Source organism: Peromyscus eremicus, chromosome 2 (genome assembly GCF_949786415.1).
Source record: "Peromyscus eremicus chromosome 2, PerEre_H2_v1, whole genome shotgun sequence".
Taxonomy (NCBI): domain Eukaryota; kingdom Metazoa; phylum Chordata; class Mammalia; order Rodentia; family Cricetidae; genus Peromyscus; species Peromyscus eremicus.
In genome coordinates, this window is record NC_081417.1 from 151956699 (window position 1) to 151974105 (window position 17407).

The 17407-nt window shown below is 51.7% G+C and overlaps 1 protein-coding gene across 1 annotated transcript; it reads right to left on the bottom strand.

Moving 5' to 3' along the window:
* Positions 1 to 479: 479 nt before the first annotated feature.
* On the bottom strand, positions 480 to 15513 carry Padi6 (peptidyl arginine deiminase 6). The gene is made up of 16 exons (XM_059256236.1): positions 15422 to 15513; positions 14709 to 14886; positions 14113 to 14185; positions 11557 to 11624; positions 10801 to 10909; positions 9511 to 9636; positions 7658 to 7839; positions 7309 to 7412; positions 6322 to 6433; positions 4987 to 5094; positions 4626 to 4780; positions 3693 to 3849; positions 3484 to 3607; positions 2106 to 2176; positions 1241 to 1402; positions 480 to 713 (listed from the first exon to the last, which is right to left on the bottom strand). Exons 1-16 carry the CDS (start codon positions 15511 to 15513, stop codon positions 480 to 482), a joined length of 2055 nt encoding a protein of 684 aa, XP_059112219.1.
* Between the last annotated feature and the right edge of the window lie 1894 nt (positions 15514 to 17407).

Below are 17407 nucleotides of genomic sequence, written 5' to 3' on the forward strand. Positions count from 1 at the left end.
CACCACTGGACAGATAAGGAAAGCTGAGCGTCCATCTGTTGGGGCCAGCCGCCTGCCAGCAGGATGCCAACTCCACTTCGGCCGGTCTCCTCTAGTGCAGGCCAGGTGTTAAGGGCCCCTTCTCCCTCCTCCAGCCCGGAGTATAGATGGGTGTGGCTTAGGGCTTCAATCCAAAGCATTTGGCTAAGTCCAGCTGTGTTTCCCTTTATAAACTCAGAAGGAACAGCGACTTGGGGGCCACATCCCATCCAAGTGGGGCAAGCTCCCTCAGCAGCCCCTTCCTTCTCCAAAGTAAGGCAGATTCTATAAGATGCATTCAGAACACCTTATTTTATTTCCTCTGCAGTTAGGTTTGTCTAAAGACCGTTCCAGCTCCCCATTCCCCTTCAACCCAGTGCACCAGGAATCACATGCCATAACTGCTTTATGGTAAAGGCCGTTCACTCTGGGGCAGAGGCGGCAGCCCCCGGGCCCAGGGTTTAAGGGATCATCTTCCACCACTTGAATGCAAACGGCACCCGGTGGATAATAATACAGGCACAGGTGTCTCCCATGTTGGTCAGGTAGCATTCGAAGTCATCAATGAAGGTGCACTTGAGACCCAGGGGCTCCAGTAAGTTACAGACTCTCTCTTCCAGGCAGCAGGTGCCCTTGATTAGGGGCCCAAAGGGCTTGGGGATCCCTAGATTCCTGCCCAACACAATCATCTGCAGCTGTTAAGACAGTTAGAACTAGGGTCAGGCAGGATCAGAGCCCTGAAAAGCTTTCCCTGCCCATCCTGGGGGTGGGGTGGCACATAGAATTAGATACAGGGAAAACCCACACATCACTCCTTAAGGTTGGCCAGACCTAAGTCTGTGTCTATGTAGGTATCAATCAATATCTCAGTGAAATCAATATTTTTGCTTAGTTTTCTAGTGCCTGCCAATGTTTCTCTGAAAAACATGAATTCTCTGACCAGCAGCTAACCTTGGTGGCTTACCATATTTTTGTCTGTGTACCCTATCCCTGCCAGCTTTGAGACCCAGGGGGCTCCAGTAATCCAGACTTTCATGCTCAGCTTTGTTCATTGACACCCCCCCCATCTTTAACCCTTTCATAGCAGCTTTGGTACTATGCACCTGAACCTGGGGGCTACATCAGGCTCCCATTTCAGGCCACACCCATCTGATGCAATCCAGCACCCTGGCCTGCAAGGCCAAGCAGACTGTTGGAACCAGGCATGCCCAGTAGCCCTCACCATGTCAGGAAAGTACGGCCTTGCGAAGAGTTTTGTGCTCTGTTGGTTGGAGGGGACGTTTGTCAGCAGCTCCAGGCAGAAGAGCTGTGGGATGGCAATGATGTCTTTGTCCGTCAGGCCCAGTTCCTTCTTCAGGAGGGTGCGGTTCAGGCTAATGCATTTCTGTACCACAGGGAAGGCAGGGAGAGACGGGGATGCGAACATCATTATCAGGAAGGAGCTGAGCCCTGCTTGTTTCTACACAAATCCAGAAAAGGCCTTGGAGCAGTTTCTATCTAGCTCAAATCCCATGAGCTAGGAGCCCTGGTGGGCCATGCAAGCCTTTCCTTACCACATAGTATAGTAGTCCGAAGGTAAAGTGAATTCAGAGAAAAGGCTGGGGTGCAGGAGGGCCAGGATCCCTCACTAGTCTGTGCTGGGTGGCCACTAGTCCTTCAGGGGGGCAGGGGTGAGGGAGGGGAGAGGAAGCACACATGCGCAGAGTGGGGCAGGGGCACACAGAAGTCTTCAGGTCCTTCCCTCAGATCTAAGCAGCCACTCCTGCCTACTCAGCATACCTGCCTTGGACACTTCCCTGCTGACGCCAACACCCTTGGTATCCAGCTCCATCTTGAAAGATCAAACCACCTACCCTGGACTCATCTGATACCCACCCTGCCAGGGCAAGTGGCCCTCAGCGGCTTCTGCAGAGACCAGGGCACCAGTGTACTGTGGCATTGGATGTTCTTGGTCTAAGAGTAGTAAGGACCCAGTGGCCAGAGCACCCCACTGCACCCCTGAGATCTGTATCTGGGGCTGGCAGCTGCCTCCATCCCCAGTAGGATCAGCACCTTCTTGGGGACAGTCTCCTATCTCAGGCCTTTACCTCCACGTAATCATTCTGCTTTCGCAAGTTCTCATCAGCCAGGACTTGAGAGATGGTTCTGGACTCCCTCCCTGTGGGAAGCAAAGAGGCCAGGCAGGGGGCAGATCAGTGCCCAGCGTGACCCAGCCACTGGGGCATCCTCGGACCAGTGACTGTATTGTCAGGCTCAGGGACCACACCTGGGTCTAGTATCCTACATCTGGTGCTGGCCAAGATACACAACACCAGAAAACCCAGGCAAGATCTACTGCCCCTAGCCACTGTCTGTGGCTCGAGAGAAAGCAAGCTCAGAGTACTTCAGTGTGGTGATATCAGCCCCGACTCGGCTCAGCTGGACACCAACTCTGTACAGCTGTGCTGCGCTACCCCCTAAGTGGGTACCAGGAGCCTTCTAGCTGTGGTCAACAGCTTAACTCCGATCCTCAGGTTCCAGCCCAGGAGTGACACCTTTGCTTTCTAGTATGCATCCCATGACCTCTCACCCTGTGACAAGAAGGTATTCCTGGACCCTATCACAGAATGTTGCTCAGGAGAGGCGTGGTACCCCGAGTCTCTAACCCAGGTCGAGAGACCGTCCCGACGCCCCCACCTTCCTGGAGAAAGTCAGTCCCTTCGTGTTCCCCTCATGTTTAGGTCAGAATGTGGCCTGGGGCACACCTTTGCCGGTCCTCCTGTGTTTCCTTAAGGGGAGACCTGAAGTGTCAGGGCCACTAAAGCCTGTGGCCCCTCATGGAGGTCATACAGCATCACCAGTTGGGGCCAGTGGAGCCACTTCACTGCAGCCTGGAACCTCAGGTCTGCCTGGATCGTAGGGTGCCCCCCTCCTGGTGTGAGGTGTCCCAACAATGGCCATCCCACCTCCTCTTAGGATTTCCTGTGCGCTCTCTACCAAGGGTGGTAAATGAAGACTAGACCAGTGGTTCTCAATCTTCCTAATGCTGCTGCGCTCCTCTAATAATTCCTCATGTTGTGGTGATCCCCGACCACAGAATTATTTTATTGCTACTTCATACTAATTTTTCTAGTGACTTCATAACTGTAATTTGGCTACCATTAGGAATCATAATGTAAATATCTGAAATACAGGATATCTGATATGCAGGATATCTGATATTCGACTCCCGTGAAAGGGTTGTTCACCCACCCCCCACCCCCACTCCCACCCGGGTCTCGACTCACAAGTTGGGAACTGCTCGAGAAGGTACTAGGTGGCCAGGTGGTGGTGGCTTACGCTTTTAATCCCAGCACTCAGGAGGCACAGACAGGCGGATCTGAGTTCGAGGCCAGCCTGGCCTACAGAGGGAAGTTCCAGGACAGCCAGGGCTACACAGAGAAACCATCTCGAAAAACAAAAGGGCCCTAAGAAAAGTCACTTTACCATTAGAAATGAGCTGGTCTGGTCTGACCTCATCAAACAGGTTCGCATCCCCATAGCCTTCCTTCTGCTTCTGTTCAAACAGCTCATAGCAGGCACTGGGGCTGGCCAGCAGGAGGCGGAAGCCCTGGGAAAGGAGACCAGAGTCACCTGCATGTGCCGGGGCCCCTGGGGTCTCCAGCAGACGCACCCTCTCCAGCCCCAGTACAAACCTTGCCCTCGTCATATTTGTCATTTACAGGGACAAAGCACATGAACTCGTCCATGTGGCCGGTCATCAGCCAGTCTGAGAAGAGCTCCACAGGGGCCTGCACCTGCTGGGCACACACGAAGTCACGCAGGGCCTTGCTCATGTCCCGGCCCTCGGAGCTGGGGGAGAGAGGGAGAGAGCAGCCTTTGAGATGCCGTGGCCTAGGGCAGCTGCCCACCATACACTGACAATCAGGCCACCTCCAGGCTATGGACTGCTTTTGCCAATAGGTAGGGCAGCAGATTCCTTACTCCGTGCCAACGAATTGGCTCAGAAGATAAGAGCACTTGTCGCCAGGCCTGGGGACCCGAACTGAATCCCTAGGACCCACATAGAGAACTGATTCCTACAGGTTGTCTTGGTCACAATGTGTGCTGTGGCACTCATCCACACAAAACTTAGGAAGGGGTGTGTTTGCAGTAGCCCTTACTGTGACCTAGCTTAAGCACAAATCCCGTAATCCTAATTGACTGAGCCCTGGACTACAGGATCACCCGGTTTTAGAGTTAAGATCGTCAACCCAAACCCATGTTTTGAGGGCTTAACAGTCCACCAACCCAGTTGGTTTAAACCCGGGAAATCAAAGAAGTTTTTTTTTTTTGGAAGTTTTTACTTTGAGACAGGGTCCCACGTAGCTCAGGCTGCTCTCAAATCCATAGAGGCAGGAGTCAGGGATAGAACTAAATCTAGGGCCTCCTGCTTGCTAGGTAAGCTCTCTAACTGTGCCACATCCTTAGCCCCGCCCCCAGGCTTGCTTTTTCTAACTCCAGTCTTACCCAAACCAAAGGCTCAAGTACCCTTCAGTGTCAAAAAGAATGCAGAGCAGTGTGCTGAGGGGAACTGAATTTCTGCGACCAGACTGACAGCTCGTCACCTGCCAGCTGGTCTAGCTCACCTGGGGTAAAAGCTGCCACCAATGAGGACCCTGCCTAGCGGGTAGTCTTTGCCTTGAGCCTTGACTGGTGGGGATACTATCAGGTTCCCGATGGAATCCAGGCTAGCCACTCTGTGGTCTTCGGTTTGGTGGGTCAGGTAGCCAACTCCAGGGCTCTAGGAGGAGACCCAATGGGGAAGAGTGTTATATAGGAAGAACTGGATGTAGGTTTCATCTCACTCCTGACTGGCAGGAACATGCACATCTATCCCCCCCCTCCCCCAGAGGCCACCTAGGACCCCTGCCCCCAGCATCCCATCATCCCGGCTCAACACCAGGCCTTAGAGGTTCACTATAGTCAGAACACAGCCCAGCCCCTCACCAGTGAGTATTTTATGGGGAACTCTTCCATATTGGAAACCCGAGGGGTGTCGAAAATCAAGGACACCGTCTTGTGAGGAGCCTGAGTGTAGCAGAAAGCCATTTCATCCTGGGGGAGACAAAAATGGTAGTTCATTTTCTTCACCAGCTGCTTCATCTGCTATACTACTCCCTGGGAGCAGCCAGAGAGAAGCCTGGTCAGCTCCTGCTCAGCCCTCAAAACCTTCCCAGAGGCTTTGCCCAACACATCCCACCTTCCAGTTTAAGACTGAGAATTCCACCCCGCTACCGGCAACCCATTGACAGGTCTTCTCAAGTTTTGAAAGCAGAGCAAGTCGATTGTTTCTGGTACCTACAAGCAGTCAACATGCTCTCTGCCCTGCCCTGTGAGGCCTTCTAGCCAGGCTCCCTCCACCCCCAACAAAGTTCTCTGCATCTTGGCTGAAGAGACTTTTGGTGTGTAGATCAGGGCGGGGTGTCTTTTGAGACAGCTTCTCATGTAGCCTTTAAAGTTACTATGTAGCTGAGGGCTGGCTTTGAATTCAGTTTTTCCCTCTCTTGTCTCCAAGTGCTGGGATTACAGGTATGCACCACCTCGCACCCAGTTTTACAGGATGCTGGGAATTGAACTTGGGACTCTATACTAGGCAGGCACTCTGAGCTATATCGCTAACCCTTGACCTTTCAATTCTGGTTTGTACCTTTCAAGTGTCAACTCCACCTTGGTTTGAGTTGGCTTCTGTGCTTTGCTGAAAGGGTCTCTTATTCCATGGTGCAACTTCTACCTGCCCCCATCCCTCCTTGTTCCTCCAAGCACACCCATTGCGACTTCTGTCAATGGCACTGACGCCTGTAGAGCTGGTGGCTCCCGTCTTATGACCCCCACTGAAGGTTTCCTCAAGCAACCTAAATGACCTGCTTAAGGGCTGTCCCGTCTGTCCCCTTTCTCTTTCTCAGCACTCAGAGCTCGGGCCTGGCCGGAGGGTACCTGTCCTTACTCATCTCTAGCCCCCGCTGGTACGACAGCCTCCAGTAAGAGCTCAGATATGCCTGGAACAGAAGGATTCTCCAGAACCAAAGCCAAGCCAGCTCCGGCTCTGCCGTCAGGCCAGACACAAGCCCAGACTCACAGCCCAGCTCCAACACCTGCAACCGAGGTCTCCAACTGACCTCGAAACATGCCTAGCATCTGGAAGAAGGGGGACTAGACTCTAGATTGATCTGACAAGCTTTGGTGGTGTGCTGGCTCACTGTGTTAAGGTCATCTTGTGGCATGTGTCGAGCCCCTCTGCTGTTCCTCCACAGCTGGAGCATCCCAGGTCGGGGTGTCAGTTACCTGGAGCCATTTGCCCTGGCGACAGGGGTCCTCATACACAGATGCCACCTGCACATTGCTCTTCTCACTCAGTCTTATCACTGTGTCCACAAAGCCCTGCAGCTGCAGCGCCCTGCCGCAAGAGAGAAGCCCACTGTGATTTCCTCAAGGTCCTCGCAACAGTCACACTCCAGGTCCCAGGGGCAAGGGAAGGGAGAGGGCCACATTCTGCCCGCAAAGTAAACGGAGCCGCTGTCCCCTACCTCAGTATAGGTCACTGGCTTGGACTTTTTCTGCCTAGACTATGCTGGTAACTAACTAGTGGCAGTCCAACCCTGTTCACACCTTTTGATCAGCCTGTGTACACACACGCTCTTTATTCTATCCTTGTATGGGCTCCTCTACCCAAACCATGGGATGACTGCTCCCCATGAGGACTGCTAGAAACAAGGCAGCTCAAGATGGCCAATGAGGTCATCTCAAGATGGCCAATGAGGTCATCTATCTGTGGGGCGTGGGGATGGGGGGACATCTGGACACCTGGGTGGGGTTTTTTGAGACAAGGTCTTATTACTACAGTGTCCTGGAACTTGCTTTGCAGACCAGGCTGGCCCCAAACTCAGACTTGGCCTGCCTCTGTCACCCGAGTGCTGGGGTTCAAGGTATGCCCCACACCACACTTGGAAAAACTTGGTATTTTAGTTTTCATAGAGAACACCAACACTTGTGGATCTACAGTGGACATCCTTTCCTTGGGCACAAAGTGACATTTGAAGGTGATGTCAAGACATCCAATTTAGTAACTGGACCCTCAAGAGTTGATGGTACCAGCGAGTCACAATTGGAAAGTGTCCTCACCCGGATTCTAGTCCAGTCCCAGACCCAGTGTTTATGTTGACATCCTATGCAACTCTCCAAAGACCTTATTTCTTGGGTCTCCCGGCCAGCACGGACAGAAGAGAGGATGCTAGTGAGACACCCTCCCCAGGTGGCCTCAGGAACTCTTACCTGCACAGATAAAGCTCGAGAGGCATCTGGGTGCTAGGAGTGAAGATGTAAGGAGCAACCCGGAACATCACTGTATCTTTGTATAGCGGCATCTCTGGGATCAACTGCAATGTATGACAGGTCTCCATGGAGACCTGGCTCCATCTGCCCCCTTCTCCCTAGCACCCCCTGGGGTCTGCAGCTGTTCATCTTAACCCATCCACTAGAGCCCACTACCTTCCACAGCTTTCTGGAACATCCCCCCCCCCCCCCCCGCAGCTGTACTGAGAGCCATACGTGGGTGTCCTGCCTAGCACCCATAGCTCTCCCCCCACCAAGCCCAAGGATCCTCGCTGACCCAGGGACATACTTGGTCATGAGACTTTTCCACTAGGGAGACGGAGAAGGAAATCAGGCCTGTGAAGCTGGCAGATGGGAACTCTATGGCCTCTATGTAGAAGGTCTCTTTCCCTCGGTTCTCAAAGGGAGCCAGGACATGGAAGGGCTTGCCAGGTCCTACTACCAGTTCATAGGTACTGGTGGCGGCACCTTCTAGGAGAGAGAAGGGGTGAGCGGCTCCTGGAGCTGTCTGGTTGCTATCGGCGTTCCAGGTGGGCAAACACAGCAGGCTTATGATCCATTCTCAACATCAGAGCCGAGGGCTCTGCGATCGCCAGCACTGTTAAGGTTCACTTAATGCACCAAACTGTATTTACAAGTGTGTGCACATGCATGTAGAGATCAGAGGCTGACATAGGCGTCCTCAATAACCTTACTTGAGACAAGGTCTCCTTCACTGAACCAGGACCTTATCAATTGAACTAAAGTGGCTGGTCAACAAGTCCAAGATTCTGCCATCCACCACCCCCAGCTATGGGGTTCCAGATGCACACCTCACCTAGATGTGTGCTGGCATCTGAACTCAGATAATTCATGATTACAAGTGCTTTACTGACCGAGGTATCTCCCCAGCCTCAGCACCAACATCCTGAACTCAGATAATTCATGATTACAAGTGCTTTACTGACCGAGGTATCTCCCCAGCCTCAGCACCAACATCCTCTTGAAGGCTTAGGACAAGCACACCGGGAGTCAGAACTCAGAGAGCCCATACTCAGGTGTTCACTTTTAATGAGGTAGGGCGTTTACTTGAACTCACAAATCTGACCTTTGGGAAGAATTGTAGGAGTCCCTAAAGGTTGAGACACTCAGCATGCAGAGATGTGCTTAACAACCCCACCAGATGTTGGCCATCCACATAATGGATGGATGACCCCTCCAGAGACATCTCAGGAGGCACCTCGAGTGTGAGTCCTGCCACCGCTACCATGAAGCCAATTTCAGTTTTAGGTCAAGAGTAAACCACACGAGAGACCCTGAAGGTGGCTGGTCACATATCAGGTTGTCTTTGTAGTAGCTAGACTCCCAATCAGCCGAGCTACCAAGCTTCTCCCTGGTGTCAATAACCACCTGGGTCCTCTTACCACTCCTAATTAAACCAGGCCAGTTATGGGAAAAAACCAGCACCCCCCACTCCCACCCCAGGCCACTTGATCCCTTTCCCCAGGCTTTCGATCAACCTGGAGAGCAAACAGCACATGCCACTTGCCTGCTGGGGAGTGAGCAGGGGACGGGGTGCCACACGGGTGCACCATGATGACTGCCACTCCAGCTTCTGAGCCACTAGATCCCAAAGGTTTACTATAAGGGGTCTTGGGTTACAGTAGTTCCAGACTAGAGAGATGGCTCAGTGGTAAAGAGCACTGGACACTCCTTCCAGAAGGCCCGGGTTAGATTTCCAGCACTCACATTGCAGGCTCACAACCATCTAACTCCGGTTCCAGAGAACCTCACACCCTCTTGTGGACCTCTAATCGCCAGGCACACACAGTGCATAGACATACATGTAGGCAAGACACCCACACACAAATTTAAGTTTTTCAAAGATAGATCCTCCTAGCAGGAGTTACTTGGAGATATTTATAAGGCATCCCATCAGTTCAAATGTATTTCTCCATTTCCAGCCAAGAGAATCCTGAAGCTAGGCACCATCATCCCCATATCTAGATGGATTGGCTAACCCATGGTAGTATATACAAGTTAACTGTCTGGTAAAGGTGTCAGCCAGACAGTCCCTGCAACATAGATCTGGCCACACAGCCTGTGACCCGCAACTCTAGATTCTGGGCACCCTGTTAGAGGTGGTGTAGGGTTGAGACTTACTCTGGAGCCAGTAGACTTTTGCCTTGCTCGACTCTTCCTTGGAAGTATGGAGGATCAGCCAGTAGTTCTTAAGGACAGCGTGGGGGCCCTCCACAGTCAGAGTCATTTGAGAGAGGTTCTGTATTGCTGGACAAAAAAGGACAGACACAGGCTCGGGCCAGGCTCTGGGACAGGAAAGCGAGCAGCAGGGATAGGGGGAAGTTGCATCGAGTCTTGCTTAGTAGTCCAGGCTGGCTGAGCACAGCGATTCCCCTGCCTCAGCCTCCCAGGTGCTGGCATGACAGGTGTGAGCTATCATGTCTGGCTTTAAGGCTTATCCGAGATCCTCTGGCTCCTGGGATGCTCCAGGGTCCTCAGCCTGAAGGCACCTCCTGCTCACTGTAGAGGGGTTCCCACACCCCTTTTATGGGATCAAGAGTTCTCACCATCTTGTGAGGTCAACATCTCATCTCTATCCTCGCCACCCCCCATGGCAAAATGAGGCTCATTCATAGCCAGGAAGTAATGGGTTGTCTGATTAAGACTCTTCATGGGGACTGAGGATGTAGCTTAGCTGATAGTGTTTGCCTAGCATGCACAAAGCCTCAGTATCCAGTCCCTAGCACTATATATAATTGGTGTGGTGAAACATTTGTAATTCTCATAGGAGGTAGACACAAGATAATCAGAAGTTCAAGGCCAGCCTGGGCTACATGAGATCTTTGTCTCAAAACACATGCAGAGGACCTGGAAAGTTGCCTTTGTGGTTAAGAGCACTTGCTACTCTTCCAAAGGATCTGGGTTTGGCTCCTAGCATCCATTTCAAGTAGCTTACAACCAATTGTGAATTCCAGTTCCAGGAGATCTGTTGTCCTCTGACTTCAAGGACTCCAACACATGCAATGAATCAATTTTTTGAGACAGGGTTTCCCTGTGTAGCCCTGACTGTCCTGGAACTCACTCTAGACCAGGATAGCCTTGAACTCAGATCTGCCTGCTTCTGCCTCCCAAGTGCTGGGATTAAAGGATGTGCCACCACGCCTGGCTTATGAATAATTCTTTTAAAAGCTGTACACACATCTTTGTATGAAACCATGTGGCCTCCCATACAGCTTCAAGGCATAAAACCCTTTGGTATGCCAGTAATGTCACCCAGGGCCTTTGTACATGTTAGGCAAATGCTCCCCTATGGAATAATACACTCCTGACCTATGAAAAGAGACTTGATCATCCGAGGAATTGGCTGTGACCTGCATGTGTGCTAAGGAATGGCCAGAGCGTGGCAGAGGTGGGGACGTCGGAAGGGTGTACCTTTACACTTGTCCTGATCACTGGTCTTTTCAGACTCGCCTGTGTCGCCAGGATTACAGTTGACAAGCAGGATGGCTCCCCAGCCATTCGGGCCCCACACCCATCTTTTCTGCAAAGGACAGGGACATTGAGGCAGGAAAGAGACAAGCAAACCCTCTGCTTCTCATATGCAGAGCTTTGTCCTCACAGTCCTGGGGACCCAGGGGACAGAGTTTGAGGATGATGACTGGGTGAGTGGAAGCTGAATGCAGGTTTCAGGAATGCAGAGACAGAGGCATGCTACAAGAGAGGTGTCCCCAGCAGAGGTCCAGGGGTGGCAAAGCTAACTCTGCTGTAGCGGCTATATAAGCAGGCCTGTGCCTCTGGACACCTGCCTACTGATTTTGTTTTGAGAAAAGGTCTTGATATGTAAGCCTAGGATGGCATCAAACTCACCATCCTGCCTTTGACAGGCAGGGGCTACCACATCTGGCTTCGTTTTGTTCTGAGACAGGATCTACTATAGCCCAGGCTAGCTTGGAATTCCCAAGAATGGCCTTCAATGCCTGATGCTTCTGCTTTACTTCATGGATGCTGGAAAGGCACATTCCCACCACACCTGGCTATTTTTCAGTAAGTCAGAAATCGATTTTATTGACCTTGACTTGTGTAGCAATGAAACTTAAAGACACCCTGGAGGTCAGATAAAAATAGGCCTGAGGGTCAGAGACGGCTCCCCAAGGTCCTGCCTTGCTCCCTCGACCAGGCAAGCCTCACCTTGGCCTGCTTGTCACTTGGCATGTCCAGCTGTCCATCTCGGTAGATGTCTGCTTCTAGGGAGACCTCTGGAAGGAAAGGGAGAGATCTCAGACACCTGCACTGCTAATGGGACCCAGAAGCTCTGGTGGTCCTCACAGGGCAAGCCCAGCCTCTGATGCTGTTGAAAGCCTAACCCGGTGTCTTAATGTTGAGAAGTTCAGCATCTTCAAAATTCATGCTGAGATCCACACAATGAGTTAGTCACACACACACACACACACACACACACACACACACACAAAAAAAAAAAAAAAAAAAAAAAGGAAAGAAAAACACAACTCAATTTTCTTGTGTGATTTTATATTGGAATGTATCCATAGCTATATTGGGCCACAGGTTGGACACTCCTGGTGAGCCAGCGTCCCCATAGGCATGCTGGTTCCCACAAATAAGTCAGGGAAGGGGCCATCTCCCCCCACCATCCACACTCAGACGTAGATCCTGATAGGATCTCATCCTTTCACCTTCCGTCCAAGCAATTCCAACAGGGAATCTACCTCCTTACCCTTCTAGAAAAATCTTTGAACTTGAAGACACACAAGGATCAACACAGAATTCCTCAGAAACTTAAGGGTCCAGGCTTCTGCCCAAAGCCTTCCTGGGGGACTACCTTCTCGTGGCATCCCACTGCCCGACCCTTCCCACTCAGCTCAGCTCCTTTCAACTTTACCTTAGTCTTGGCTCCTAGATCTTGTGTGAAGTGCCACTTGCCCCTTCTGGAGGGTCAGGGCCATGAGCCTGGCCCTGGCTTGCTGCTGCATCCTCAGCACCCAACCTGTAGGCATGGTGCCCCGCTGCCCACAGTAAGCCTGACTGCTTGGGATACAGCAGTGTGTAAAGACTGCCGTTTTGGAGTTCAGTGTTTAAGTATGCACAGAGGTTGGCTGGAGAGGATAGTACATATGTTCATTGACAGTAACATGGGCCAGGGGGTGCAAGGACCAGGGAATGGAGCCGGCTGTTTGTCTTTAGGGAGTCAAGGGAGTCTTATAAATTAACATCCCAAAGCCCTGAAAGAGGCGCAAAAAAAAAAAAAAAAAAAAAAAAAAATCTAACATCTGGAGTCCAAGGTACAGAAGGAATGGGAAATATGTACAAAGTGCCAAGTTCAAGGGTCAAAGCAGCCACTACTGCCAAAAATAGAAGGGGCAAGAAAACCAGACTCTCGTCAGAGGTACGTCAGAGGGTAGCTGGGCTACTCATGGAGGGCTTGCAGCAGTCAGGACTTTGAATTTGATTCGGGTCCTACAGAAGCAGCTCAAAGCCTGGGAACCTGTCAGCTGAGGTCTTTCTGAAGATACACCACTCTAGTTGCGGGATCAAAACTGGACCCACAGAATGGCAAGATGCTAAGAGTCCCACTGAAGACCTGGGCAAAAATCGAGGATGACAGTCTGGACAGAGCCGAGGACTCCTTGCAGTCCAGCTACACTTAAAGTGTCTAAGATTTAGACTGACATGGAGTCCTGGAGGACTAAGATTTAGACTGACATGGAGTCCTGGAGGACTAAGGGCAACACCAAGGTGACGAGCCTGAACACCCAGAAGGCTGGAGCGATGTCTGCTGTGATGGGGGAAGCTGCCAACCCCGGGAAGACTGGATGCTCATGTAGAAGACCCAATTTCAATTCCCAGCACCCACATGGAAGCTCACACCTGCCTGCCAACTCCACAGTTCAAGATGATCAAGCACCCTTCTGACCCCAAGGACCGCGTCTACCATGTGATGCACATGAACACATACACAGAATTTAAGAAGAGGCTTGGGGCAGGGTAGATAGAAATCAGTTTAGGATCCATTAAGTTAGACACATAAGCTAGGTTGGGAAGGCAATACTCATGTATCTATGGGGCTGCCTGGGTAGAGACAGTGTTGGGAGTCTATAGAAGAGTTACATGAACCTGAAACACTTTGGCCAGCTGGGGGTGAAGGGCTCTGCAAAAGGCCCTGGGAAAGATCAAAGAGGGATCTCGATATGGTTCAGGTGACGTGTGTAGAGAAGGATGACAGGTGTGTCTGATAGCAGTGGGTCAAGGCAGAGAGGACACAGTGGCCACCTGGTTTTTTATGAAGCAGCTGGGAGATGGGGCTGGAGAGATGGCTCAGCTATGAGGAGCTCTTCTCTCCCAGAGGATCCAAGTTCGGTTCCCAGCATGATCAGACATCACAACAACCTGTAACTCCAGTCCAGGGGCACCTAATGCCCTCCCTCTGGCCTCGTGCACACTCACACGGAGAGTTAAGGCCTTCTTACACCAGTAAGTTGCTAAGGGTAGAGATCCACAGTGAGGACATAGGCATTTTGTACCAGACCTGTCAGTGTGCGAGTGGGGAAGGAGGCAGATTCTGGTTGCTGTTATCCTCAGGAAATTAAGGGAGGAGTGACTGAACCCCAAGGGAACCAATAGGAGGCATTTTATACATGAGGAGTCTCCCCCTGGCTTGGCACTGTCTGCCCTGCTCTCCAGAGGAGGTCTGGATGGGCTTCAGCTCCTAGAGGGAGCAAGACTCACCAACGCCGGTGAGGTACAGCACAGCTGTGGCCGTGGGGACCTCTGTGTCAGGACAGTAGTAGGAGACCAACACCTGTGGAGACAGTGGGAGGAGCTGTTAGGGGTGGAGAGCAGGAGCCCAGGGCCAGAGTGGTAGGTGGAGTCTAGGCATTTGACCTCGGCTTTGTCCTCCAGCCATCTAAGTTTCCAGCAGCCCACTGTGAGCTGGCCCGAGGGCCTCAACCACCTAGGACTTCTAGAGTCTCACTGAAGTTGCTTGTGCTGGCCTTGAACTTGTTCTGCAGCCCAGGTAGATCTTGCACTTTTGATCCTCCTCCTGGTTAACTAGGCTTAATAAGCACGCGCCATTAGGTCCAGTTTACAACCTTGGTTCTAGCCTACTCAAAGCCCAGTGCTCACCTGCCTCAGGAAACTGCCTGCCCTAGACACATAGATGGGCAGGTTCCACCCACTCCCCATCCCCCACTGAGTCTTGTTCCCTGCCCACAGACAGCTGCAGCTGGCCTATTGCCAATGGGCTTCAGCTAGGCTTGCAGGCTTCCACACCGGGATCACCTGGGTAGGTAAGGGTCAGCCCTCTCCCCTCCCTGGCTCACCTTGTCCTCGTCCACAGTGGGGCTGGGTGACACCATCCTCACCAGTGCCTCTGTGGGTTTGTTCATGGGTCGCCAGACCACGGCATCCTCCTTCCCAGTAATGACTGTGCTGGAGATGTGGATCAGGATCCTGGGGGAGCCACGGATGGTGAAGGACTGGCAGTTCTCGGGGGCACACCTGGTTTTGACGGAGACAACGCACATTAGAAGCACAGGGTCTCACTAGCCTAACAGGGTTTGAGGACAGCTCTCCAATCCTCATCCATCTTATGGGGTTGAGGAAGTGGCCTGCTGGTCAGTGGAGTTTGGGGGGCCCTAATGTCTTCAGCTTTTCTCTTACCACCCCTACCCTGTGACCTTCATTCTTCCTGATGATTTCCAGCCCCAACCTCACCCTCCCACCAACACCTCACAAGTAACCAAATCTTCATTTTATATACAGGCCTCAGCTTCCACGCACGGAGCAAGCAAATACAAGAACCACAAGGAAAACATCCCCTCACCTACTCCTCACGACTGTGTCAAAGCTAAGGGAGCTCTTAGGAGCGAGAAGCAGAGGAAAGCTGTAAGGTAGTCTCCTGCAGTGGGACTGGAAGGCCCCCGTAGACCAAACCAGATTCCTGGAGGCCAGCCAGTTCAGCTGATTCCTGGGCACGGGGCCTCTACCCAGACCACCCCTTGCAGGAACCCCTTTAGACACCCAGAAGCCTTACCCACTGATGTCCAATGTGATTTCCATGCCCAGCACACAAACGGCATGGGTGGGACTGTCCAGGGACAGGCTGAGAGTACTCTGGAAAGACATGGCAAGGCTTCCAGGCCAGCCACTCTTGGGTGCAGCCCTTACCTACCAAAGTAACTGTCTAGGGCTGTCATGCCCCTCTTGGCTTCCTCTTTAATAGGGTAAGGAACGCCCCAGTCCGCCCCCTTGTTAAGGGTTCACGGCCTCAGTCCCACCCAGGTGTGCCTGCTTTTCTCCCTGGGGCTGTGGGAGGTGCACAGGAGTGGGGAGGGGAGAGGGGGCTGGCGGGGCCATTTCAGTCAGTATCAATGTGTATCAGCTGCTGCCTGTAGACCCTGAGGCCCTGGGGAATCAGAGGTCAATCACGTGGAGCTCTGGCCTTCCACTGGGAGCAAGGGGGGCATTCTGGGAAGTCGGAACCTGTATGGTCCAAGACATTAGCAGACTCTGCTAGAGCTGCCAGGGTGAAGGTCTCCAGAGGACATAAGGGTCTGTGGTCAGGGTGCTACATCTCAAGGTTAGGGTCTTGGTTCTAGGACAGTGGTTCTCAACCCCTCTGAGGTCGCATATCAGATATCCTACATATCAGATATTGACGCTACAATTGATAACAGTAGCAAAATTACAGTTATGAAGTAGCAATGAAGTAATTTTATATTTGGGGTCCCCACAACACAACATGAGAACTGTATTAAAAGGTCGCAGCATTAGGAAGGTTGAGAATTACTGTTCTAGGATGTATGCTACTTGGCAATTGATGGGGAGGGGTTTGCTGGAGTGCTAAGATCACCGCTGGGGAAGCTGATTAGCTCTTCAAATCCCTGATCCTGGCAGACAACCTGCAGCCTTTCTCCTGGTGATGAAGGTGATCCAGTGGCTTACAGCTGTGTCTCCTGCTAGCACAGGAGAGAGGTGGGGGAGGGGGGGAGTGGGCAGCACCAACTGGTGCATGGAATAAACCTGTGGAGCCTTTTTTACAGCTGTTGTCCATCTAGGCCCACAAAACAAAAAGGAAATTTTATAATATTGTGTACTTTAAAATTGCTAAAACAGGGGTCAACATTCTCATGCCCTACAATAAGTTGCTGACGGGTACATCGGTGAGTTTCATGGTCTTTTTTAGTAATGCATACCTAGGTCAAATGACTAAACCACATGTGGTGGTTCCTGAGGTTCAGCACTCAGACTGAGGCAGGAGGCGTCCTGTGAGTTTGAGACCAGCCTGGGTTACAGAATGAAACCCTGTTGTTTTTCTTTCTTCTTCTTCTTTTTTTTTTTTTTTTTTTTTTTTTTTGGTTTTTCAGCTTTGGACCCTGTCCTGGAACTCACCAGGCTGGCCTTGAACTCACAGAGATCTTCCTACCTGTGCCTCCTGAGACCCTGTTTCAAAAACCACAAAATACCATATTGCATTGCATAGTATACATATTTGTTGTTAGGGGGGAAAAGACCCAGCTGAGGTAGGCCAGCCTATGCTTATGGAGTGAGTTCAAGGCTAGATTAGGCAATTCAATAAGAGTGTGTCAAAGTTTTTAAAAAGGGGGTGGGTGAGAGTGTAGCTCCTTGATGGAGAATTTATCTACCTCCAGGCCTTAAGCTCAGTTCCCATCATTCCTATACTACAAGCTGAGCATGGTGACTCATATCTGCAATCCCAGAACTTGGTAGACTGAGGCAGAGGATCAAGAGTAGGACACCAGCCTGGGCTAATTAAGGGGATTCCGTACAGGAGTTTCTCCAGCTGATTTCCCAGAAGATCTTGGTGCAGGGCAGAGCTTGGAGGGGAGGGACGGACCTCCATTCCTCTCTCCATTTTACCCGCCTATCAGAGAAGGGATGATAGTACCAGCTCCCAGCTGGCTTTGGAAGTGCACACCCATAATCTGTGCCCTCGAAAGGCTGGGGCAGAGAGATGGCTACGTGTTTGAGGGCAGCCTTGGCTACAAAGGGAGTGTCA

What these genes read in the sequence shown, in the direction of transcription:
- Padi6 (XM_059256236.1), bottom strand. Translation starts at nt 15,513, where the DNA reads ATGTCTTTCCAGAGTACTCTCAGCCTGTCCCTGGACAGTCCCACCCAT. An exon ending in CCACTGTGGACGAGGACAAG is followed by an intron (nt 14,186 to 14,708) that starts GTGAGCCAGGGA and finishes CTGTCTCCACAG; the next exon opens with GTGTTGGTCTCCTACTACTG. An exon ending in ACAAATATGACGAGGGCAAG is followed by an intron (nt 3,608 to 3,692) that starts GTTTGTACTGGG and finishes CTCCTTTCCCAG; the next exon opens with GGCTTCCGCCTCCTGCTGGC.